The 24,879-nt window shown below is 40.2% G+C and overlaps 1 protein-coding gene across 3 annotated transcripts in view; it reads left to right on the forward strand.

Annotated features, from left to right (window-relative positions):
• Positions 1-24,879, forward strand: part of Psd3 (pleckstrin and Sec7 domain containing 3) — a 548,735-nt gene that overhangs the window by 198,771 nt on the left and 325,085 nt on the right. For all 3 annotated transcript variants that reach the window (XM_038324926.1, XM_038324929.2, XM_038324927.2), the window contains one exon: positions 23,629-23,737. In XM_038324926.1, coding sequence (XP_038180854.1) covers positions 23,629-23,737 — 109 coding nt within the window. The remainder of the gene's footprint in view (positions 1-23,628; positions 23,738-24,879) is intronic.

Raw genomic sequence — 24,879 nt, forward strand, 5'->3', positions numbered from 1 at the left:
GACTTGTGAACATATCAGTGCTGGGGTCAGAGTCACTCTCAGAGTCATGGTGGAATGACCGCCACATGCTTCTGACCCTGGGGAGTCTGTGGCAGATTGACAAGTGCTAGAACATGTAAGATAGATGTGTCTAGTAGTAATGTTACAAGAGTAGCTATCAAAAAGTGAGGGGCTGGAGAGATGGCTCAGAGGTTAGGAGTACTGGCTGTTCTTCTAGAGGTCCCGAGTTCAATTCCCAGCAACCACTTGGAGCTCACAACCATCTACAATGAGATCTGGGGCTCTCTTTTGGTGTTCAGGCATGCATGCAAGCAGAACACTATATACATACTAAATAAATATTTTTAAAAAGTGAATGCATGATTGCAACCAAGATCTGTAATTGGATGGTTACCAGTTGTAATTCTTATGGTCTGAGCCCCAGTATTCAGGTGGGCAAGTGAAGACTTGGAGAAAGGTTCAAATTCACAACCCTGTGTAAGGATATAGCCTCATAACTACAGGAACCCTCTCTCCACATGGACTGTTTCCTAAATATCTTATCACTTCCCAGTAGGGCCCAAGCCTGTGTATCATGGGACTGCTGGGGGGCATACAGCCTCTGCATTGTAGCGCTGGCCCTAAGTTTAAAAGTCACAAGCCTAAGTATTCAGAGAGATATTTATGAATGACCCATGAATGAAGCTATTGTAATAGGTAACAGCAAAGTTTAAAATAATGTTGATATTCAGGATGGCAGTTGGGGTGGGGTGGAGGAAATTAGATGGAAAAAATAATTCTGAACTTTTCTTTTTCTTCCAGAGAAAGAGAATGCCTAATTGTTAATATATTCTAAGCAATGAGTTGGGGAGTTAGACACATTTAAAAATAGCAATTATGCATGAATGAGCCTTTGTATGAACTGAGCTTCGATGAAGAATAAAGTAGTCATAAAAATTGTAGTTTAGTAGTCTATTTTAAACACTGGATTTTTAACAAGTATTTGAGATTTATGAAAGAAAAATAAAAAGTGTGACCTAAAAGCACAAAACGGTTCAAAATCTGGATAAGGTGTGTGCCCTGTGAAGCAATCCTGGTTTTCTTGTTTATAGTGTTATGCGTTCTTTGAGTTTTAAAATAAGTAAAGGGGGTTATAAAAGACAAACCACTGACTTGGAATGAGTTGAGAATTCATGTGGATGCAGGAATCTTTTGTGCCTCTTTGCAGAAAAGTAATTCTGAGCCTCTCAGCATGTTTATAACAGCAGCATTGGAGATCAAGGGAGGCCTTGCCTAGGGAAGTCAATAGCCGGAGGAGGTAACCCTTTTAGGAAGTCATTATTGCCTGTTCTGAGAACTGATTCTGAGGCAGCTGAATCTTGAAATTAAAACAGCTACAAAAGCCCCTCAAAACAACAACAACAAAAAACTAATAAAGGTTCTGGATTGTAAGGAATTTTGTGGACAAATAAAAAAATAATTAACTTGAATTAGGGACTACTTTAATCAATCTGTTTTGTCTAAATATGTAGAAATGTTTGTTGTGCCTGCCTAAGATACTTCTTTTCTCCGAGCTTGAGGAAGTTGTTGCTATAGGAAATACATTATTTGGGAAATAATTTACCCAAACCAGATGCCATCTGCCACAGAGTGGTAGCAAGCAGGGGGCACAGTGGTGAGAATGCTCCACAGGCGCAGCACATTTGAGGGCAGGCAGTGTCTTTCTCTTCCTGTGGCCCCTGATGTCGCAATACTGTATGCTGTATATCTTCAGCTCTAAGTTTGGCAGGGAGATGACTCGATGGTAAAAGTGCTTGCCCCAGAAACTTCCTAAAAGCTGGGCAGGTATCGTGGCCACCTGTAGTCCTGGTCCTTGGGAGGCAGAGACCAGGGATCCCCAGGGCAAGCTGGCTAGGTAGACAAACTAGAATCAGTGAGCTCCAGGTTCAGTGAGAGACCTTGCCTAGTAAATAACAGTATAGAGAGCAATCAGTGAAGAACCATAATATCAAGTTAGGGCTTCCATGTGCACATGCAAACAAGTACATGTGCACCCCCCCTTACACATCTGCCATGTACACATGTGGACATGCATTTTCACATACATATACCACACACACATGCAAGGAAAAGAGAAAAATCTTAATGCCATGTTGAACTTTGTTTAATGCTGTTAATTCATTCTTTATACTAGAAACCACCTGACCATTCATTTGCTCCATTTCTCGTCTCTTGTTTTCTCCCAGCTAGGGTTTATAATAGAAATTCTTGTGCAGGATAGGATGTAAGTAAGGAACTAATAAGTGGTTCTAGTTTCTGAGTGTTTTGATGGACTCTACCTTCCTTTGGAGTAAATTTGAGATAGACTAGATTTGTGATGTGGATGCTTGTTATTTTAGCTATTGTTCCTCAGGCATATAGAACAGACCCCGCTAAGGTTAGTAAATGAGAATCCGTAGTAGAGTGAGCCCTGTGAGATTCTGGCATGTACATGAGACAAGTCTTAAGGGAAATTTTAGTTTTTCAAAGCTGAAATCAAGAGAGAAAGTGTTCTATGGTAGCAGACCAGACTACATATGGTGTCCAAGCCTGTCTCTTCCAGTGATCATGGCATATTGTGATTCCATAATTAGTCTGATATGACTTTTAACCTTCATATATTTCTTTGCCAGCAAGATAGTTACGATAATAGAAAATAGAAAAATGATAATAGATTTTTCAGGTAGTTAAAAGTTTAAAATGTAAGAAGATGTCATAGTTAACTTCAGCTGTCAACTTGACATAAACTAGAGTCATCTGGGAGAAGGAAACCCCGTTTGAGGTATTGCCTCCCTAAAATTGACATGTGGGTATATCTGTGGGACATGTTCTTGACTGCTAATTGATGTAAGGGCCCCACCCACTGTGGAAAGTACCATCCTAACTATAAGAGAGGCAGATGACGGAACAAGCGATAAGAAGCTTGTTTCTCTGTGGTTTCTGCTTCATGCTCTTGCCTTGAGTTCATGCACTGGTTTCCTATGATGGTGGGCCTGCAAGGTACAGTAATCCTCCCCAAGTTACTTTTGGTCATGGTGGTTTTCCCAGCAACACAGAGCAAACTAGAACAGAAGGTGAAGTTCTCAGCATAGTTCCTAACTTACGGTATATAATCATGCATAATTTCTAAAAAAACCATTTTTTAAAGCTAAAAAGAATGGTTAGGACATAGTTTTTAAGCAAGTGGAGGTACTTCAGGCAGCAGAAAGGATAGAATATTAGGTTGGTAGCTACGTGGAATAACTCGAAAGTCTTCTGAATGTGTTGTTAGCCACTCAGAGAAGACAGACATGTCAGTAGAGGTGCAGTAACAACTCTGAAAGAAAAAGCAAAACCCTTACTATGTGTTTGTACTATTGTATATTCCCACCATGAAGGAACCCCCAAACTCTGTCATTATTAAATTTATTTATTTATTTGTCTGTGCACAGTGCATATTTGGAGATCAGATGACAACTTGTAAGAGTCAGTTCTTCTATCAAGGGGGGCCCAAAACTGGCCTCAAGTCTTCACAGTTAGAAGCACTGAGCCATATTAGGGACCCTAACATTTTTAGTGTTGGGAAAAAGTTTAAAAGGAGTCCTTGATATTCATGACAAGATTTTAAGAATCACAGTTGACCTGTGTTCATTTTAAATATACATTGTTTATAAAGTGAATGTCATTGTCACAGATTTAATATGGCATTATCAGGAACATGAGCCAGTCATTAGTGGTGTCAGAGCTGGCTGAATGGAATGCATGCTGTGTGGTAGAGGGAGTGTACACTGCCAACTATTACTTGGGACTCTTTCTGTCGGACATTATATATGATTTATTATGCCATTTGCTAAGGACAAATACAATGCCTGAATGATATTTTTAAAGACCTCCATATGAGAACACTCATAACTACAAATAATATGTATGATTCATTCTTAAAGGAAAATAGTCATTTTATTTTTAGTCATGTGTATGTGTGCGTGTCTTTGGACACGAATTGCAATTGCCTGCAGAGGCCTGGAGTAACAGATCCTAAGGGAGCTGGAGTTACGGGAGGTGATGAGTGGGTTCTCCCTGTACTGGGATTACAAGTGTATGGTATTATGCTCAACTTTTTCTGGGGGTAAGTGGGGTGCTGGGAATTGACCTTAGATTACCATGCCCCTTATTTTGGCTTTATATAGTGTATCCTGTATAAATGGAGAGGACTGGGAGAGAGATCCAGTGCTGGAGTGTTTGCCTAGCTTGGCTGAGGCTCTGGGATTGATTGATCTTGGCATTGAAAACAAACAAACAAAATATAACAAATTTAAGTCAGACTATATATAACTGAAATTGTGATAAAATTTCAAGACAATTGCAGTGAAAAAATTTTGATAGAAACTCTTTAAAGTTAGGTTCTAATAGACTATGCCTATTTATTCCTCAAGACATTGAAAGTGTCTTGGCAAAGATTCATTTTTCACAGTACAGGACTCTTGGATTTTCTGTGATGCTGTCTGCACTCTTCTTCGGTCCCCATAGAAGTCGGTCATGAGCATGGTGATCTCATAAGCTTTGGAAGCAGTGACGTCCTGCTAGAGAACCTTCTGAGAACCTTGGGAGCTGTTGTGTTCAGGAGCAGTTGGGAGGAAAGACACTGGCAAAATACCCGAGATCAGGAATTGAGCTTAGTCTAGCCTAAGTTATTCCTGTCTTTTTATTTCTAATTGTGTCTCCCATTCCAGGTCATAATGTAATGAGTGAAAGATTTCCAGCAATCAGTATTCCAACACTGATGGTGACTGGAAGGGACAGAAAGTGATATCTGATGTAGAATTAGCTTTGGTGATTTGCCTAGGCTGTTTTTCCCTTTGTATTTCTCTGAGTTGAGTTAGTCCCCCACATTTTGAATAAAACACCATTTTTTTCCTGTATGAGTATTTATTCTCTATCTGAAGTGTGTTCAGATGATATATGCTCTAAGAACTGATAGTCATTGCTCACTGACTTTGAATGAGCTAGGCTCAATGAGTTAGGGGGTATAACACTTGGTTACCCCTATGTCATTTTGATGACAAGATCCATAACTAGGCCTTTTGTTGCCATGAAACAATGATAAACAGAATTCAAGAGCTTTGAGCTATGGTTTCAGGTGAGTGTGCCAGAGAAGATAAAAGGTAGGAAGTATAGAACTCTTAATCCATTCATTTATATCTGCTAATTATCAGTTCTATTATTACCATTATTAACAACACTATATATGTATATATATGTATGTATATGAGACATGAAAACCTTGCCAAAATAATCTCGGGATTGTACATAATATTAATTGAAACAGAGAAAATTATATGAAAGAAAATATTAAAATGATTGATAATATGATAAATATTTTTCTTACCTTGTTTTTTTCTATGTGGTTAGGTCTCTGTTGCCTAGAAACGTCCCATGTACTCCTTTCATTCAGTTGACTACCGTAATCTAAAGCTTATTAGTGATACCTGTTTTTTTAGTATAACCATCTAACTTATTATTTGAAATATGTTTCATGGACCAGCAGCATCAGTATTGCTAACAAGTTTGTGAAAATGCAGCCTTAACTACTCCTCAGACCTGCTGAATCAGACCTGGAATTTCAGCACGATCCCCAAGCATATTGAAACACTGTGATCTTCTTATTGTTTCCGACCCCTCTCCATGCTCGTCCTGAACTAGCCTGGTTGTTCTCTCTGAAGCTGTTCTGTACGTCCACAGTAGCCCTCCGTTCCTGGGATGGCACTGTCTCCCCAGAAATGCCCTTCTCTCTTTAGCTTCCTTAGCACTTTCCTTCTCCTACGCCTTTACCTTAGTTCATTAGATGCCTAAAATGTGCTAAGAATTGTGGTCTGGCTTGAGATTCAAACATGTATGAACATAGTTAATGGTCACTACTGGTCAGACACTCTGGAGGACAGTTTGGAAACTTATAAAGACTTAAGTCTTACATGTATGTTTTTTTGATTCTATCTTTCCTCTTCGAGGAGATTTTCCTAAACTAATAATCAGAATAGAAACCCTGTCTCACAACCCCCCTAAAAAAGCCCAAAGGAAAAAAAAAAGAAAAAAGAATATGTGCATGTAATAATGAAATAAAAATATGTCAAAATTAAAAATATTCCCTATTGCAATGTTATTACAACACATGGTGCCTTTATTTCAAGGAAATAATTGTTTAAGTTATTGATATAAATGTATATAACCTAAGTAACTTCAAAATAGAAATATAGCAATAATAATAACAGCAGCAAATAGTTGGGTATTTACCAAAGTCCAGGCTCTGCTCTGTGTATATGTTTCCTTATCCATAAAAAAGTGTAAAGTCAGGTTGTGATTACTTGTAGATGAAGAAATTTAAGCACACAGAGGGTAAGTACTTATGCCAGGTCACAGAGCTCAAAGGTTTAAATTATGATGTAGTGGCACATTAAGACAGTGCATACACAAAATTTGCAGCGATTCTTTGTTTCCCATGTGATGGGACAGTGAGGATGAGCATTCCAGATTATCTGTAAAATGGCACACGAGGTGAGAAAGGAGAGGTTCTGGGCATCTGGGAAAGTAAGGAGCGAAGTAGGGTATGACGTTTCGGAGATGAGGAGGGGTCAGAAGTGGATGCATTCTGTGCCAGTGATTTGAGGATTTCGTCCTGAGCATAGAAACAGTTGGAAATTTTTAATGTGGAAGAGCCTAGTTTTGAAATTCTCAAGTATGGGACGAAACCTGGAAAAGGATCAGCTCACCTTGACCTCAGTGGTCAGGTCTGCAATGGTGAGGTCACAAGTCAGCGCACAACAATCCTCATCGCTGTGACTGTTGCCAGGTCCTAGTCTGTATGAGGACAGCATAAAGAGGAATATGATTGTACCTGAATGAGAAGATGGTGTTAGAGAGGTACCATGGGGGATAAAACTGACATTGTAGAAGACCGATTAGAAGTGAAAGTGAGAGAGAAGAGGTGTCTGTGGTGACTTCTAGACTTTGGCTTGCTTGTGTGTGTGTGATTGTTTGTATCCCATAGTGAAATGAGGAGTGTACATAGCCTCCCTTAGAAGTTTCATGCTCCATGGCCTTAGTAACCGATAGTTAACCTGAGTATGGAAATAGTAAATGGAAAATTCTAGGTATAAAGCATTCATAAGTTCAAATCATATGCTATTTTGAATGGCATGATAAAGCTTTGTGTTATCCCCCCCCCCCATCCTGCTTGGTATGCAATTAGATTTTTACAGTGGTCTCTCTGCCAGGACACCTACTAGTGTTCCCAATGAGAAGTGGAATGGTTTGGGCTTCAGAATTAGTTTCTTTCTGTAGTTCAGCTCTCTCATCCTAGAATATGAGCGGAAGTGATGGGTATAAATTGTGTTCTTTGGCTCCAGAACTCTTCCTGTGACATTATAGGCAGGCTCTGCCTCTGTAGCCTGTGTTCCAGAAGGAGGGTAGACTGAGCTGATTCCTCTGTAGCCTGTGTTCCAGGATGAGGGTAGACTGAGCTGATTCGTCTCCTTCTTGGACCTGGAGCAAAGCCACAATTGTCCCCTGGCAGCCTCAGTATCTGAGCAACAAATGAGCATTCATTGAAAGGCACTAGCTTTTGAAGGCTAATTATTAACTGCTGCAGCCAGATCTGTGGCAGCTGACCGAAACAGCCGTCCTCCACCTGACTCCACCATTATCTGCGTACTCCGTGAGGACCTGTGTTGTTCATTATTTTGTCATCTGTACAATATAACCGGATGCCATTTGCAAGGTTGATCAGGTTCATTTAATTTGGGATGTGTGGAAATGTTAATTCGCTTGTATTAGAGCAGTGACTTCTCACTGTGTGATCCTTGAGACAGCTTTATCAGAATTATTATGGAATTTTCTAGAAGTCATTTTCTTGATTCCCACTGGAGGGATGCCTTTAAGTTTTGGGATGACTATACTCAAAATTACCTATCAGGATTTTATCAGCCCACACTGATTGGTATAAAACAAATGCTTTTGCTTGCCTTTTTTCCTAGACCAGACAACTTTTATGGTATGGGAAGATGGGTGGATGGATAGATGGATTGTGGCTGGGTGGATACATACGTGCCCCATCTTGTTTGAGGGAATTTTAGCTGTATTTGATTGAAGGACTGTGTAAGGCAGTCTGCAGGTATAAAGAGCCAGTTCTCCCTATTCTCTGTTATTGAGGTTTTGCTCTTAGAGCTTCAAGTTTACTTATTGAAGTAGCACGTGCACATACTGAAAATTCAACACGTTACTGATAAAGTCAAGTTTTTCTTCTACTCCTCCCTGAATCTTGGTCCCTTACTATCAACTTTAGGATTTTTTAAACCGTACAGTTTCTTTTTCTTCCTCCTCTTCCCTCCCGCCCCTTATTGAGCTATAGCCTTAGTCAGAGCCTCTCTGTGTTCACACATGCATAGTTAGGAAGTAACAAATCTTTCAAAATCGCTCACATGTGAGAGCTCCTGGGGCTCTTCTGAGATCGGAATAAGGTTATAATAGTGAAGATTTTTTTTTTTTTTTTTTTTTTTTAGTAATGTCTACTTTGGTGATTCTGCAAAAAAAATCTGCCTTCTGAATTGTGATTGTGTTGGCTGGTTATTGTGCTCCATATAATAGAATTATACCCCAATAATGTCACACCTCCTTACACTTCTAATTATTTTGCCCTTGTCATAAACTAATTTTGTTCTCATCTTCCTAAAGCACAATTAAGGGTTTGTAATCAGACTCATATCAGGAATCTTTGTTCATAAATTAATAGAAGCTATCAATTTCATTAGCCACATTTTATTATCATGGCTATCAATACAATTTGTAGGCAGTTTTTGCACTTTATGTGTGGATTTCCAAGTTTTCTTATAATCTAATTATTTGGAGCTCTGCTTTTATTTTCTCTGACACAAGACAGGTTTCTGGTTTCCATCAGGTAACTCTCAAGAAGATGGGGTAAAACATTATATTCTTGAGCCACATCTATCTTAGGGTTATTATTACTATGATGAAACACCATGACCACAAACTAAGTTGGGGAAAAAAAGGTTTATTTGGCTTACACTTCCATATCACTGTTCACCATTGAAGAAGTCAGGACAAGAACTCAAACAGTGTAGGAACCTGTAGCTGATGCAGAGACCATGGAGGAGTGCTGCTTACTGGCTTGCTTCCCATGGCTTGCTCAACCTACTCTTGTAGATTCCAGGACCACCAGGCTACCCTCCTCCATCAGTCACTAATTAAGAAATGCCCTGCAGGCTTGCACACAGCTTGATCTTATGGAGGCTTTTTTAAAATTGAGGTTCCTTTCTCACAAATGACTTTAGCTTGTGTCGAGTTGACTTAAAACTATCCAGCACAACTTCAGTAAAACATGAAGTATTCTTTAAATCTAAGCCTGGGAAGTATCTTGTGTGTGTGTCTGTGTTCCTTTGGTAGATGCACAGGTAAAAAGAATAAACCGAATCCCCAGCTGTGCAGAGTAAAGATGGTGGGGTAGGGTGAGGTGGAGTTGGCCATACACTTTATGAAGGTGGTGCATCACTTCCTCTCTAGTGTTTACGAGCAGAGGCAGTCTGCATCTGCATTTGCATTTTGTTCCTTCGTTCATGGAAAGCAAGGGTTGCTTCTCCAGTGTCGTCATGTCTTTGCATTGGATGGTCTCAAAGCAATTTTATGTCTGCCTGTTGTTCTTACTGAGCAACATATATTAAAGGCCATTGAAAACAGCAATGAACAACTTTAACATACTCGGAATAAGTAAGAAATGCTAATTTATCTATGCTTTGTGGTTGTAGCTTGTATGGTGGAGGTGGATGAGACTTGAAAGGGTGGACTTTGCTCTTGGTCAGCAGCTGTTCTGCTGTTCCTTACGACTTTTTGCTTGTTCTTAAGGAAGACATCTCAGTTTTGTGGGAAGGATTGGTAAAGTTGAGAAAGTGATTATAGGAGGAGGTGGATATGGGCAGTGCTTATCTTTAAAATATATTGAAAAAATCTCAAAGAATTAACAAAATATTAAATTTTAAAAACATATTTCAGGAAGTATTTGCTTTTAACAAATGTTTTGTTTCTTAGAAATCCTTGTAGCTTTTAGTGAATAGCTTCTATCTGGGCATTTGTTACAGGTGGGATTTTGTGTCTTTGTACAACAAAAGCCGTACAAACAGGGAACTGTTGGATCTTGTAGGTAGAGTTAGTGTCCCATAACCCTTTAAATGGTGAAGAGCTTTGGAAATCGAGATTCACATCATTTTGTCTTATTTGTTTTTTTTTAAACTGTTGACTGACCATTAGGACTTGACTTGAAGCTTGTATGTTAAGAGTTTGCTACTGAAAACTGGGCAGGAGCTGGAGAGATGGCTTAGAAGTTAAGAGCAGTGGTTGCTCTTCAGAAGACCTGGGTTCAATTCCCAGCACCCACATGGCAGCTCTCAACAGTCTGTAACTTCAGTTCCAAGGCATCTGGGACCCTTACACAGGCAAACCTGCAAGCAAAACACCAGTGCACATAAATTTTAAAAAGGAAAAAGAAAACAGGTCAGTTAATACATCCTGCTGCTGTTTTTTTTTTTTTTTTCAACATGACACAAACTAGGCAAGAGGCAGTGAATACAGATTGGCTTGGAGATAAGTCTGAGAGCTTTTTCTTGATTAATGATTGATGTGGGAGGACCAGCCCATTGTGGGTGATGCCACTCTGGGCTTGTATGTGGTCTTAAATTAAGTAAAAAAGCAATCTGAACAGTTGATGAGGAGCAAGCCACTAAGCAGAATTCTTACGTGATCAGAACCATAGTTCCTGCTTCTAGATTCCTGCCTTGAGATCTTGCCCTGACTTCCCTGCGTGATGAACTGTAAGCTGCAAGATGAAATAAACTGTAAATTGCTTTTGGTTATGGTGTTTGGCACAGTAATCTAAAACAGTATAAACTTACCAGTGAGGTTTGAAGAAATGATTTTACTGGCAAAGCACTAACATAACTTTTAGAATTAGCAGGGGCACCAACTCCATATATTTTACCATCTTTATCCTCTTCAATAACAATGTGGTAAACAAATCATTTGTACCACAAATAATTAATGTTTACCTGATAATTGATCTAATTTTTTGAGTCATTTCTGTTTTCTGGACATAATGTTCCTTTTGGTGTCCGTGTTTGCCTCGGCTATATGGACGCTGTGTTCTGGAGTCTTGCTACATTCTGTGCACATGGCTTGTTCTCAGTACCTGACCATTTTTGTTTATAAGAGAATACTCAGAGGTGCATTTATGAACAACATTTATTTATAGTCAACTTGAGTTTTCATAGGGTTTCTGATTATGTCGTGTTGACTTTGGTAGTTTCCTGGCCTTCCTAGCATAGGTTCAGGAATATCCCCTGTATGTGGTGTGGATGGCTGATTGCTGACCTAGAGTCCAGCAAGCAATTTCAGACTCTTAGACTGTTTTGTTTTTATTTTTTAAAAATGTGACTCCTCGCTGGGCGGTGGTGGCGCATGACTTTAATCTGAGCACTGGGGAGGCAGGGCAGGTGGATCTCTGTGAGTTCGAGGCCAGCCTGGTCTACAAGAGCTAGTTCCAGGACAGGCTCCAAAGCTACAAAGAAAACCTGTCTTGGAAAAAAAAAAGGGGGGGGGGAACTCCTCATTTCATTTGCTTCAATTATGAATTTTAAAGTATCAGAAGTACACAAACCCAGAGCCTGAGAAAGGCAAAAATGTCAGTTTGGAAGGCAAAAACAAACAAACAAACAACAACAACAACAAAAAACTACCAACCAACCAACCAAAGGTGAACTTGATTCTCTGGGCCTGCTCATTAGCTGTCAAAGGGCCCACCCATCTGTCATGACTAATTGTGAAAGGGTGGGAAAGGCGGAGGAGGGGATATTGTGAGCTAACAGTATTTGGTTGTTAATTTTCTTTTAAACTGTTTCTTTGAAGCTCCCTAGCTCTCTGGATAACTGCTATCTTAGTGAAGGAGCTATGAGGAAAACTTGAATTTGCTTGATAGAAGGCTTTTTTATAGATGAATGTTTAGCATCTTATTTTCCAACATTCTACACCGCACTTCCAGTAAATAAACAAACAATTAAATAAATAAAGCTGGAGTAACTGTTTGCAAAGCTCTGATGGCTTACGAGTTAGTAGAGTCGTATCTAGGGTGGGCTCAGATCCTTGCAGGAGGAATGTGATCTTATCACTTAGTTGGGTCCAAGCTGAGGTTGCCAGTGGAGGATGTGTGTAGGTCCGTGACAGGCTTGCTTTCATATTGATGGGAAGTGGTGTAATGCTGGGTGGAGCTGTGGAGCTCCTAGTTTCTGCCCCCATTGGACCCTGACTCTTAACTTTCGCCTCCCCCAGGGAGCAGCTGAATGTCCTTTTGCTGTTGTCCCAGGGGAGCTGCTCTCAGGAAATGGGCATAGTGATTAGACAGCAGCTGGTAGGAAAATGAGAACGAACCTCCAGGGGCTTTACAAAGGGCGTGGATTCAGTTTTGTGTCTTTTCCTCACACTGTTCAAACCAGACTGGCAGCCAAGCTAGCAAAGGACTGGGTCAGGGAAGTGACTGCCGCTACTTGCCATTGTATTCTGACCTGTGGCCCTTTCCCGAACCATCCTTTACTGACGTAAAGGGTTTCTAATTTTTAGAAATGAAAGATCTAGCCTTTCACTTACTCTGCTTTTCTGCTGGATGCGCTTCTCTACTCTCGAGAAACTCTGTGCCCACTTGATGCTGTTTATTGACTTCTGGACGATGCAATTAACCTGTCAGGGAACAGGGAATAGTGGGAGTAGCGGGCTGCCCTGTCTTCTCAAGCACCGGTGTTTTGTTTGTCTTGTTTACCTGGAGGCACAAGTCAGTTATATTTTAGGGAAAATGTGCATGTTAGTATTGACTCTCCCCATCTATTTCAGGACAACTGAAAGAATGGATGATTGTGGATGCTTCTAGGTAATAGACATTTTTTAATGGCAGCAATAGTTTTAATTATAGTGGAAGAGCACCACATTATATTTGGATGCACTGTACTAACGAGGACAGTAGAGGACAGCACATTCAATGTTAGTCTTGTGATGATTTCATTAACAACTCATTAGTTCTTAGAGTCAGCACACAGGTCTTTCCAGAAAATAAATCATAAACATGACTTTTGTTTACAAAGTCAAAGCACACATGAATGTAGACATGGACATGTGCTGTTGTGTGCATGTTTCTGTTTCAGCTTTAGTTGTTTGTGACTGTTTTAAGGACCTTAGTTTAAAACAATACGAGTTTATTTTCTTAGTGCTCTAAAGGCTACAAGGAGGGTTCGGCTCTCAGTCCCAGCTTGACAGTGCTTCCTCTGGGGACTCCAGAAGATAATGTTTCCTTGCATTCCAGATGCATTCTGTTGCCCTGGACCCCTCCCTCCACTTCAGAGCCAAGGGCATTAGCATCTGTTCTGTGAGTCTGTTTTGCTGTTCTTTGTCACAGTTTCTGTTTGGTATCTCCCTTCGCTTCCTCAGAACACCTGCGATTGCATTTAAGGCCCACTTGAATAATACTGGAGAGTCCTGGAATTTAATTTAATTATGACTTTACTTTTTCATGACTTTACCATATGCGCCCCTGCCGCTACTTCCCTTTCTCTGGTCTGAGTATGGCCCGAATTTGATCTTTGCTTCTTCAGACTTTTGCTAATTCTAACTCTAACCCTTAGATTATTTGCTTAAAAAATTTTATGATCCCCTTTTTATACTTATGGGTTTTTAATTAATTTATCTCTCTCTATTTATCTAATGTATAAACAAACACTCCTTTTTGTACTTTTTTTGACAGGGTTTCACTGTTTATTTAACCCTAATTGTCCCAGAACTCACTTTGTAGACCAGGCTGGCCTTGAGCTCACGGAGATCCACAGTCCTCTGCCTTCCAGTGCTGGGATTAAAGGCGTGCACCACCACTACCCAGCCACTTTTTGTACTTTTAATGATTTTGGAAGACAAACATAGATGTGTCTGTTTATTTTGCTGTCTTACTCCAAATCATCAAGTGATCTCTTTTTCTCCCTGCTCCTACCATCGCCCCCATTTTTGTTCATGTTTTATGCTGGACTCCTCTGCCCCTAATAAGCCCTCAAAACCTGACTGTATAAACAGAAATCAGTGAATATGGCTGGGTAGGTGCTAAGAGCTTGTATGAATAAGAATCCTTTACTTTTGTTTTCTCTGAGTTGCATGTGGGCTTGAACGATTCACCCTGTTATCCAACTTCCCATCTCCTCACACCCCCAGTGCTCTCTGTGAATTGATAGAAGGGTACACTCTCTCATCCTTATTCCCTTCCTAGTTGAAATGAAACAGCGGGACTCAAGTTCTGTCACCTTGTTAAAGCAGGAAATTCTCCTGCTCAAGAGAGCAGAAGCTCTGGCCTGGGTGTTGACCTAACATTTCCCTGGAGGCCTGGTCCTTGACTTTGGCCAGGGACCACCTCTAGGAGGATGAGGTCAGCTTAAGCCATGCTAAAGAAATGGGTGGAATAATTAGACCATTTCTTTGTCCTTCCTAATTTTTCCTTCCCTGGTGCAGTAAATCCACCTTGGTATGAGTTATTCAGGAAAACATAACTTTTCTTTTTCTTTTTATCCTTTCCAAACATGCTTTCCTTTAGATGTTGGACTCCCTCCCCAGCATCTTAAACTTTCTTATTCTTTCTCTAAATCCCCTCTCCCCACCATTGGATTGCATCTTGATCATGGGTCTGAGCGCTGTGCCAGCTTAAATGACTATTTCAGCCCTCTCCTCTATCTTCCTCTCGGCTGTATCTGCAGTTTACAACAGGTTTGCCTTGGGGCTTTTCATTCAAACTAATAAAATTGTCCTTGAGCTTCCTTTTGACTCTATTCTTAAATTTTTTTACTAATGAGATTAAGAACCCTGAAAGATGACCAAGATTTCCCATGTGTCCACCATAGACAACTTCTTTTTTTGCCTTTAGTTATTTTAGGTTTGCTGGGCCATTAACATATCACAGACTGAGTGCCTTATGCAGCAGAAATAAATTGTCTCATTTTAGAGACCAGCCATCTATGACCTTGTGTTGTCACTACTGAGGCCCCTTTCCTTGACTTCAGGTGGTCACTTCTTGCTTTGTCTTCATGTGGTTGTTGCTTTGTCTATCTCTCTGTGTCCCTAATCTTGTTTTCTTAGAAGGTCATCAACTACCCCAGATTAGGACCTGTTCCCATGATCTTGTAATGATTTCAAAATGCACTCGTGTTTGGAGTATGGGATTAGAGCTTCAACATGAATTACTCAAAATGCAACAGCCAGGAACACCTAACCATGCTTCTGAAATATATCAGCCCTGAGCTTCAGGTCCCTGCCTGGTTTGGTTGGTGTGTACACAGTACCATGCTTTCAGTGGACTTGCCTTTTGCTGGATAATGAGGACAGATGGGATTAAACAAGATCAAATGTGGAATGTTGGAATTGATTGTTGTCGTTAAGTGAGTCGTGAAATATTACTTTTATAGTGATTGTTCAGTTCAGCTCTTAATGTTTTCTGGGCCAAAGCAATCTGTAATACTCAACTGACTGACTTTGGTTCAACATACAAAAATCTGTCAATGTAATCCACCATATAAACAAACTGAAAAATAAAAAACACATGATCATCTCATTAGATGCTGAAAAAGCTTTCAACAAAATACAACACCCCTTCATGATAAAGGTCTTAGAGAGAGCATGGATACAAGGAACATACTTAAACATAATAATGACAATATACAGCAAGCCAAGAGCCAACATCAAACTAAATGGAGAGAAACTCCCAGCGATTCCACTGAAATCAGGCACAAGACAAGGTTGTCCACTCTCTTCATATCTATTTAACATAGTTCTTGAGGTCCTAGCTAAAACAATAAGACACCAAAAGGAGATTATTGATTTTTTTTGTATTATGTTTTTTGTTTCTATTTTGTTGATTTCAGGTCTCAATTTGATTATTTTTTGCCCTATAGTCTTCCTGAGTGAGTTTGCTTCTTTTGTTCTAGAACTTTTGAGTGTTATGTTAACTTACTAGTGTGGGATTTTCCCAGCTTGTTTATATAGGCATTTTTAGTGCTGTGAACTTTTCTCTTAACACTGTTTTCTTTGTGTCCCATAAATTTGGGTATGTTGTATGGTCCTTTTGTTGAATTTTAGGAAGTCTAATTTCTTCCTTTATTTCTTTCTTGACTCATTGGTGATTCGGGTGAGCATTGTGTAATTTCCATGTGTTTGTGGGCTTTCTGAAATTAGTTTTGCTGTTGAATTCTAATTTTAAGTCATGGTGATCTGATAAGATACATGGGGTTATTCTAATTGTTTTGTATCTTTAAGGTTTGCTTTGTTATCTAGTATGTGGTCAGTTTTTGAGAAGGTTCTATGAGGTGCTGAGAAGAATGTATATTCTTTTATGTTTAGATCGAATGTTCTATAGATGTTTTATATGTTAAGTTTGAGTCCTAACAGCTGTTAGTTCTCTCTCTTTTTTTTTTTTTTTTTTTTTTTTGGTTTTTCAAGATAGGGTTTCTTCTGTAGCTTTTGGAGACTGTCCCGGAACTAGCTCTTGTAGCCCAGGTTGGCCTCGAACTCACAGAGATTCGCATGCCTCTGCCTCCAGAGTGCTGGGATTAAAGGCGTGCGCCACCACCGCCCGGCTAGCTGTTAGTTCTCTTATTTCTCTGTTAAATTTCTGTCTGGCAGACCTGTCGAGTGGTGACTGTAGGGTGTTAAAAGTCTCCCACTATTAGTGTATGGGGTTTAATATGTGACTTAAGCTTTAGTAGTGGTTCTTTTACATATGAGAGTGCCCTTGTATTTGGAGCATAGATGTTCAGTATTGAGGTTTACTCCTGATGGATTTTTTTCTGTGACAAATATGAAATGTCCTTCTTTGTTTCTTTTCGTCGATTTAGTTTGAAGTCTATTTTGTTACATGTTAGGATAGCTACACCAGCTTGTTTCTTAGGTCCATTTATTGGGAAATTTTTCCCAATTCTACTCTGAGGTAATGTCTGTCTTTGAGGTTAAGGTGTGTTTTTTTTTAATGCAGCAGAAGGATGGATTCTGTTTTTGTATCTATTCTGTTAGCCTGTGCCTTTTTATAGGTGAGTTGAGTCCATTTACATTAAGGGTTATTAATGACCAGTAATTGCTAGTTCCTATAATTTTAGTTTTTGTTTTTCTTGATGTTATTGTGTGCGTGTTTTTCCCTTTTTTGGGTTTTGCTGTTGTGAGATCATCTAATGTCTGTGTTTTGTGGGCTGTAGTTTTTCTTCTGGTACTTTGTGTATGGTTGGGTTTGTGGCTAGGTATTAGTTAAATCTGGTTCTGTGGGTATTGTAGTCTGGCCTGGCATCCGAGGTCTCTTAATGTCTGCATAATGCTTGACAAGGACTGTCTAGCTTTCATGGTTTCCATTGAGAAGTCAGGTATAATTCTGATAGGTCTGCCTTTATATGTTACTTGGCCATTTTCCTTTGCAGCTCTTAATATTGTTTCTTTATTCTGTATGTTTACTGTTTGATTATTATGTATAAAGGAGACTTTTGTTGTTGTTTGGTCCAGTCTATTTGGTGTTCTGTAAGCTTCTTATATCTTCATCTCCATATCTTTCTCTAGGTTGGGAAAATTAGCTTCTGTGATTTTGTTGAATATATTTTCTGAGCTTTGAGTTGGGCTTCTTCTTCTTTTATTCCTATCAGTTTTAGGTTTGGTCTTTTCTTTGATCTATATCTTCTGGGTATTTTGTGTTAAGCTTTTGTTAGATTTAATGTTTTCTTTGATCTGTGAGTATATTTCCTCTATTGTATATTCAATGCTTGAGATTTTCTCTTCCGTCTCTTGTAGTCTGTTGTTAATGCTTACACTTGTGGTTCCTGATTGTTTTCCCATATTTTCTGTTTCCAGAATTCCCTCAATTTGTGTTTTCTTTATTTTATCTATTTCTGTTTTCAAGTCTTGAATCATTTCTTTCATCTGTTTGATTGCTTTTTCTTGATTTTCTTTAAGAGAGTTTTGCTTCCTTCTAATTTTTGTTTGTCTTTTCTTCCATTTCTTTTTTTTTTTTTTTTTTTTTTTTTTTTTTTTTGGTTTTTCGAGACAGGGTTTCTCTGCGGCTTTGGAGCCTGTCCTGGAACTAGCTCTTGTAGACCAGGCTGGTCTCGAACTCACAGAGATCTGCCTGCCTCTGCCTCCCGAGTGCTGGGATTAAAGGCGTGCACCACCACCACCCGGCTTTTTCTTCCATTTCTTTGAGAGAGTTTTTCATTTTCTGTTTAGGGCCTCAAACATTCTCCTAAAGTTAATTTTAGGTCATTTTCTTCTGCTGGTGTGTTCAAATCTTGCTGTCGGAGAGCCACTAGTTTTTTGGTGGTGCTGTGTTGCTCTTTGTGATGTTGAGTGTGTTCTTACCTTGTCTACCCATTTTTTCCTCTGATTGGTGTCGTTGAGGTCATGTCTCTGGTGATCATTCATCCAGGTGCCAGTAGATCCAAGGCTCAGATTGTTGCTCCTTGTGGTGGAGTCGGGGCCATGGTTTCAGTCACCCTGGAGGTCTCTTGGCGGCATTCCCAAAGGTCCCTTGGTGCTCCTGGAAGTTGCTCTGCAGTTTTTGAGGTTGTTCATGCCTGCTCCCATGGAGGTCACTTGCTTGTGCCTGCTCCCCAAGATGTCACTGGCTGGGGTTTCTCCTGTGGATGTTGATGGCCCGGGCCTGTTCCTGCAGAGGTTGCTGGATTGGGCCTACTATCTTGGAGGTCACTGGCTTGTACCTGCTCTTGAGGAGGTTGCTGGCTAGGGCCTGCTCCCGTGGAAAGTGCTCACTTGGGCCTGTACTGGCTGAGAGCACACTGGCTTGGCCTGGTCCCAAGTTTTCTTGCTTGGACTTGGTCCCAAGGAGGTTGCTCACTGGGGCCTGCGGAGGTTGATGACTCAGGCCTGCTCCCACAGAAGTCGCTCTCTGAGGCTGAGATTTTACTTGTGCTATCCTTTACTGACGTTCTTGTGCTTGTCTGCACAGCATATATGTTATACATTGGTGATCTCACCACTGTAATCTTACCACAAAGAAAAATTGCTAATTACTCTGTAATGAAGTCTGTGAACGTGGTTCAGAAATATGAAGAGTTATTATGCTTAAGAATTAGAGGGACTCTCAAAAAAATTGAACTACAAATTTCATGTCTCTCATTGAGAATGGATGGGATTAGGAGTAGTTAGACTTTGATGAAAGTTTTAGTATGGAAATATTTGTATATATATAATGAGATGCCTTACATTTGCTATACACCATATATCCATGGTCTGCAAGAAATTTCACTTAACATTTTTACTGTGCCTTCGTTTTCACTTTGTCCTGCAACATGAGGTTGAATGTGGGATTTTCTTTTTGTGGTGTTTTGTCAGTGCCTAAAATGTTTTAGATCCAGATTAAAGGCATTCATTGTAATACTGGACTTTTGCTCTTTTGTCCTTTTGTCCTTCCTTCCTTTCTTTTTTTAAAGAATAATTTAATGCTTATATATTTTATTATTTATTTATTATTTTTATTGAGCTACACATATGTCTCCACTCCCCTCCTTTCCTCCCCCTCTCCTTCTACCCTCTCTTGTGCCCCCCACTTGCAATTTACTCAGGAGGTCTTGTCCTTTTCTCCTTCCTATGTAGATCCATGTATGTCTCTCTCTTAGGGTCCTCTTTGTTGTCTTGGTTCTCTGGGTTGTGGACTGTAGGCTAGTTTTTATTTGCTTTATATCTAAAAGCCACTTATGAGTGAGTACATATGATATCTGTCTTTCTTTGTCTGGGTTACCTCACTCGATATGGTTTTTCCTAGATTCATCCATTTGCCTGTAAATTTTAAGATGCCATTGTTTTTTACCTCTGTGTAGTACTTCATTGTGTAATCATACTACATTTTCTTTATCCATTCTTTGGTTGAAGGGCATCTAAGTTGTTTCCAGGTTCTGGCTATTGTGAATAAAGCTGTTGTGAACATAGTTGAGCACATGCCCTTGTGGCAGGATGGAGCATCCTTTGGGTATATGCCCAAGAGTGGTATTGCTAGGTCTTGAGGTAGATTATTTCCTAATTTTCTGAGAAATCACCATACTGATTTCCAAAGCAGCTGTATGTAGTGTCTCCCTATGTAGATCAGTTTGACCTTGAGTTGCCAACCTTCCTGCCTTAGCCTTCTGAATGCCAAGATCACAATTATGTATCAGCACATGTCAACTATACAGTTTCTATAATACTCTTACACAGCAGGGATTCTCAAGTGTGGAATGTATGGAGTATTAAGGAGAAGCTGGTACCTGCTGAGCTAGACTTTAGTCCTCATTGTTTAACTTGAGATATAAGTTTTGTACAACCATTTAATTTGTATTTTAGGTGTCAGGATTGGGATCTAGGTTGTCATGTATGCTAAACATGTACTCCTACTGCTGAGCTCATCCCCAGTCCCTATTCTGAATGCTTATTGAAGAGATTTATGCTCCTAAAGTAATTGTGATAAAGCAAAGGGAATATGTTTTATTCAAGTAGTAATATAGACTGAAAAACATATTACTGAATCATGCGTGTCTTTATTCAAGCTGATTATTTCAAATATCTATACAAATTATTCTGGAGAGAGGTGAAATCCTAAAAGTATTATCATGGGAAGAGCAGCATCAGCAGGCCTCACAGTCGTAAGATAACTGATGTGGGGAGAATGAGTTTTACTTCACTTAGTGAGTGGAGGGATAGTAATGCTTTGATTTGAGCCTAGATGTAGGGGTCCCCACAGTTGCCAAAATAATGGAGCATTTTGTCAAATTGAGACACTTTCATTTGTGTTACTCCTAGATCAGCCCTTAAAAATCTGAGAATCTGAGTATGCTTTTAATGGTGACTGCTTCACTCTCCAGCTTAGAGAGGGCCTGCAAGTGTAGATAATCAAATGTGGTCTGCCCAATACCAGACCTGCACAGCCAATAGTAAGACCGCCGGTTGATTATTACATACCATAAACTACGAAAAGAACACCAACCTGGAGCCGTGGTGTAGGCAATGAATTCAGAATCATCAGCATCACCTGGATGCTAGAAGGTGCACATTTTTAGTCTCTGTACTACCTGATTCTGAAGCTCTTGATTGCACCACAGACGTGTGTTTTAATAAGTGATATGGGTTTTGGATTATGTTCATTTGTGCTAATATTTGAGAACGTCCTTGTATCAGTATTTTTTTAAATAAAATTTATTTATTCTATGTGTTTTTCATATCAGGTATCTTGATTCCATTCATTCCCTGTCCCTTTACATCCTCCCTCTGCCCCGGCAAATTCTCCCCAACCCCACTGAATATAACAATATTCAAAAAAATTAAAAAAATTCAAAAAACAAAAAAGAAAAATGGAGAAAATAACATAAGAGAAAAAAAAGAAAGAAAAGGGAAGAAATTAAAAATCTCATCATGGAAGCTACAGTACGACCCAACAGGTCACGCTGTATACCCCTTGGTCCATACATCTCTCCCTGCAGGTGTTCTTCGCAGAGACGTTGGTCTGGTCCACTACACATTCAATGCTGCGCCCCTTCCTGAACATCTCGCTCGTGTCCTGTGTTGTGGAAACCCTGCAGCTTCGGGTCTGTGGGTCAGCTCACTTCATGTGCTCCAGCAGATCATAGCTGGAGTGGATGTTGGGGCAGGCTAAGTCATAACCCTGGGTCTGAGCCTGCGCATCTTTAGGGTCAGGCTGCCAAATGGGAAATGGGACAGCTCTCCCATGGCCACAGTTTCGTGGCTGACTCATCTGTGCTAACCATGTTGGCGAGGTGGAGGGACTGCTCAGCTGATAGGGGTCAGGGATGGCTCTGCCATTCTTATGACCACAGGGCCATCTATCCCACACATCTCGGGCATTGATGGGCGGCGGGGAGGGGGAGGTCGCAATCCTCTGCCCATGCCACCATAAGGCAGGTGGGTAATGGGGACAATTTTCCTATGGTCACCATTTCGGGGCTGGCTTACCCACACCTGAGCTAACAGTGTTGGCTCAATTCTGCAGCTGGTGGATGTCGGGGATGGCTCTCCCACACTTATGACCACAGGGTCAGCTCTTCCTGCTGCCTCCAGCATTGATAGTGGTGGTGGGGTCTTCTCCCCATCAGCGTGTTTAAAACTCATGGAGAAGCATACTTTAAATTATGACTCCATATACTCACTGCCCTGGTTATTGTTTTAATGTCAATGTGAGACAGCCAAAAGTCACCTGATTAAGATGAGACTTCCTTCCCCAAGTGTTCCATGCTTGTTTAATCACTGCTTCTGATCCATGCTGCTTTGTCTGTGGGTCTTTGAGCTGGCCCCCTTACCTGTTCTGTGCTTTTTGGCCTTCTCTCAGTATACTATAGGCTAGTCATTTTAAGATGCCCCCCCACTCTGTGTAGTATATGTTGCTCTCCTTACCCAGCTTCTTAACCTTATCATTTCTGCAGGCATCACTTCCTCAGAGAGCCTTCCATAAGCATCTTCCAAATTAGGTCACTTTCTGTTGGGAATCCCTGGGGGAGCTCCTCTTTTATTAGCAGAAGCTCTCTATACACAGATTATGATTATTTTCTCTCTGTTGGGGAAAAGGATAATTAACCTATACTTGTTAAGCACATTACGCGAAGAAGAATTTCCAGAGATGAATTTTGCAATCTGAACATTAAATGATTACAGGGGTATTTTTTAGGAATTCTGTCTCAAAATTCTGCAAGCTAACTTTTTGATGATGATATAGAAGATCAAGGTGATGGGGGACACTGATGGGTGATACCACATGCTGAACTGGTCTGTAGTGGGGTGATGGCATTGTAACTGGGCTTCTAGCCTTACCAGTCATTTCTGCTTCAAAGGCTGTTATAGAAGTTCTAAGATAATCTCAAATAGCTAGCTTCTTGGTTGTTCATATAACCCTGAGTACTGGGGTCTTTATGCCATCAAGTCCGGCTTGTAAAATAGTTTTTAATAGCTAAAAAGTAACATAAACTTTCTGTTTATGTATGCATGTGAAGCCTGTTCAAGTGGATGCATGTTTGTGAGTTTGAATGCGAAAGCCAGTGGTCAACCGCTGATGTCATTCCTCAGGGGCCAATCACTTTGAAACAGGGTCTCATTGCTCTACAGTTCACTGAGTAGTCCAGGCTGGCCCACCAGGCTTCCCAGGGCTGGGGCTACAAACTCATGTCTCTAACACCTGCTTTTTTTTAAACCTAAATTCGAGATATTGGACTCTGGTCTCTATGTGTATATGGCAAGCATATCACGAACTGAGCTCTCCCCAGCCACATAAAGGTTTTAGAACAGTTTATCATGGCCTTGCTCCATGGTCACGGCCATCTTCTCACCTGTTCTTGACTTCCCCGTGCACGTCATGTGGATACTGTGCTTGTGTGGGGCTCACTGCTGAAATCGTGTATCCCAATGGTATTCTGATTTTTCTTGTTTCATTTTGAGTGATTATGCATCATGAGGGTTTGATCATTTTCTTCTTGGGTAATTATTATTTGTTCCGTTGTATTGTAATGACGCCTTTGTTTGGTTCTCACTCTGCAGGCAGAAACGTTTGTTTGGGGTAACACTGCATCAGCACATTCCCAGAGTGTTGCCAAGGCGAAGTACGAATTTCTATTTGGGAAGTCAGAAGAGAAATCTCCAGATACTAGTAAGTGCTTGCTAACATTGTCCTGCAGGTAAAGGATAATGTGGCCCCAGCGATTTCTGAGTACTGTATTTACCTATATCACTTCCTGCCACCCTCTGTGAAGCCTGTGCGGTCCAACTGTTCTCTAGAGCAGCCTTCCAAGACTGGAATTGGATGTAGTTCCTAAAGCTGGCTCTCAGGAATTTCAAGTCATCTTCTTTGATGACTTTTCTGCTTATAATACTTCAAATATCAAGAATTAACTAATTCTCATTAAGCTTTTCTTGTCTGCATTTGCTGTTGTTCTATATACCTACACTTTAGGTTTTACTACCATTGTATATTATGGAGAGTCAATGCCACAATTTTTTCAGACAATGTAACCTCAGGAGAGCTTTCTTTTGCAAACCTATTTTTCCAATCTAACTGTCACATTCTAATATTAGAAGCAGCTCTCTTCAACACTGCTGAGAACAGATAGAACTAATGTCAGTACTAATATTAGTAATCTTACTAACTTACTCGATTATTCCATGTCAGCACTGTACTCTGCACTTTGAATACGGTATGCTTCTGATTACAATTGTTCTCAACAGGTCTAGGACTTTACTCCCTATTGTCTGATCCTAGTCAGTTAAAACAGTACACTTACGAATACATCTTCCTATAAGACGGCATAAAATACACACGCTTGTAGAGTTTCAGAACACTTATCTATATCTGTGGAAGACTGTTGGTGAAGGAAGAGGTAGGCCTTTTGGAAGGGCTACCCTCAGAAAGGGCTGAGAGCTTGTGTTTGGAGTTAGACTTACTGAGTTGTAACTCACCTTTGTAACTCACCTTTGGGTCTTTGTGTAAATTATCCAACTCCAGTTTTCTAATCTTAAAAAAGAGATTACAGTGACATATCTCAGTTATTTTGAGGATATAGAATGTGTAGGCAAAGATCTCAGAATCATGCTCGGTAGATAGCAAGTGCTTCTGGTTTTGTTTGTTGTGTTGATGAGGATGAGTAGCATGTCCTCATGTCCATATCCCTGGTCTTCAACAGCGACGTTTAGACTGACAGTCATTACTGTTTGCACCTATATCATTATCTAACCCTTGCTATCTGTTTTAGATGTTTAAGGAATTTGACCTAATGTGGTTGGTGTTTGCTTAAA

Source organism: Arvicola amphibius, chromosome 4 (assembly GCF_903992535.2).
Source record: "Arvicola amphibius chromosome 4, mArvAmp1.2, whole genome shotgun sequence".
NCBI lineage: Eukaryota > Metazoa > Chordata > Mammalia > Rodentia > Cricetidae > Arvicola > Arvicola amphibius.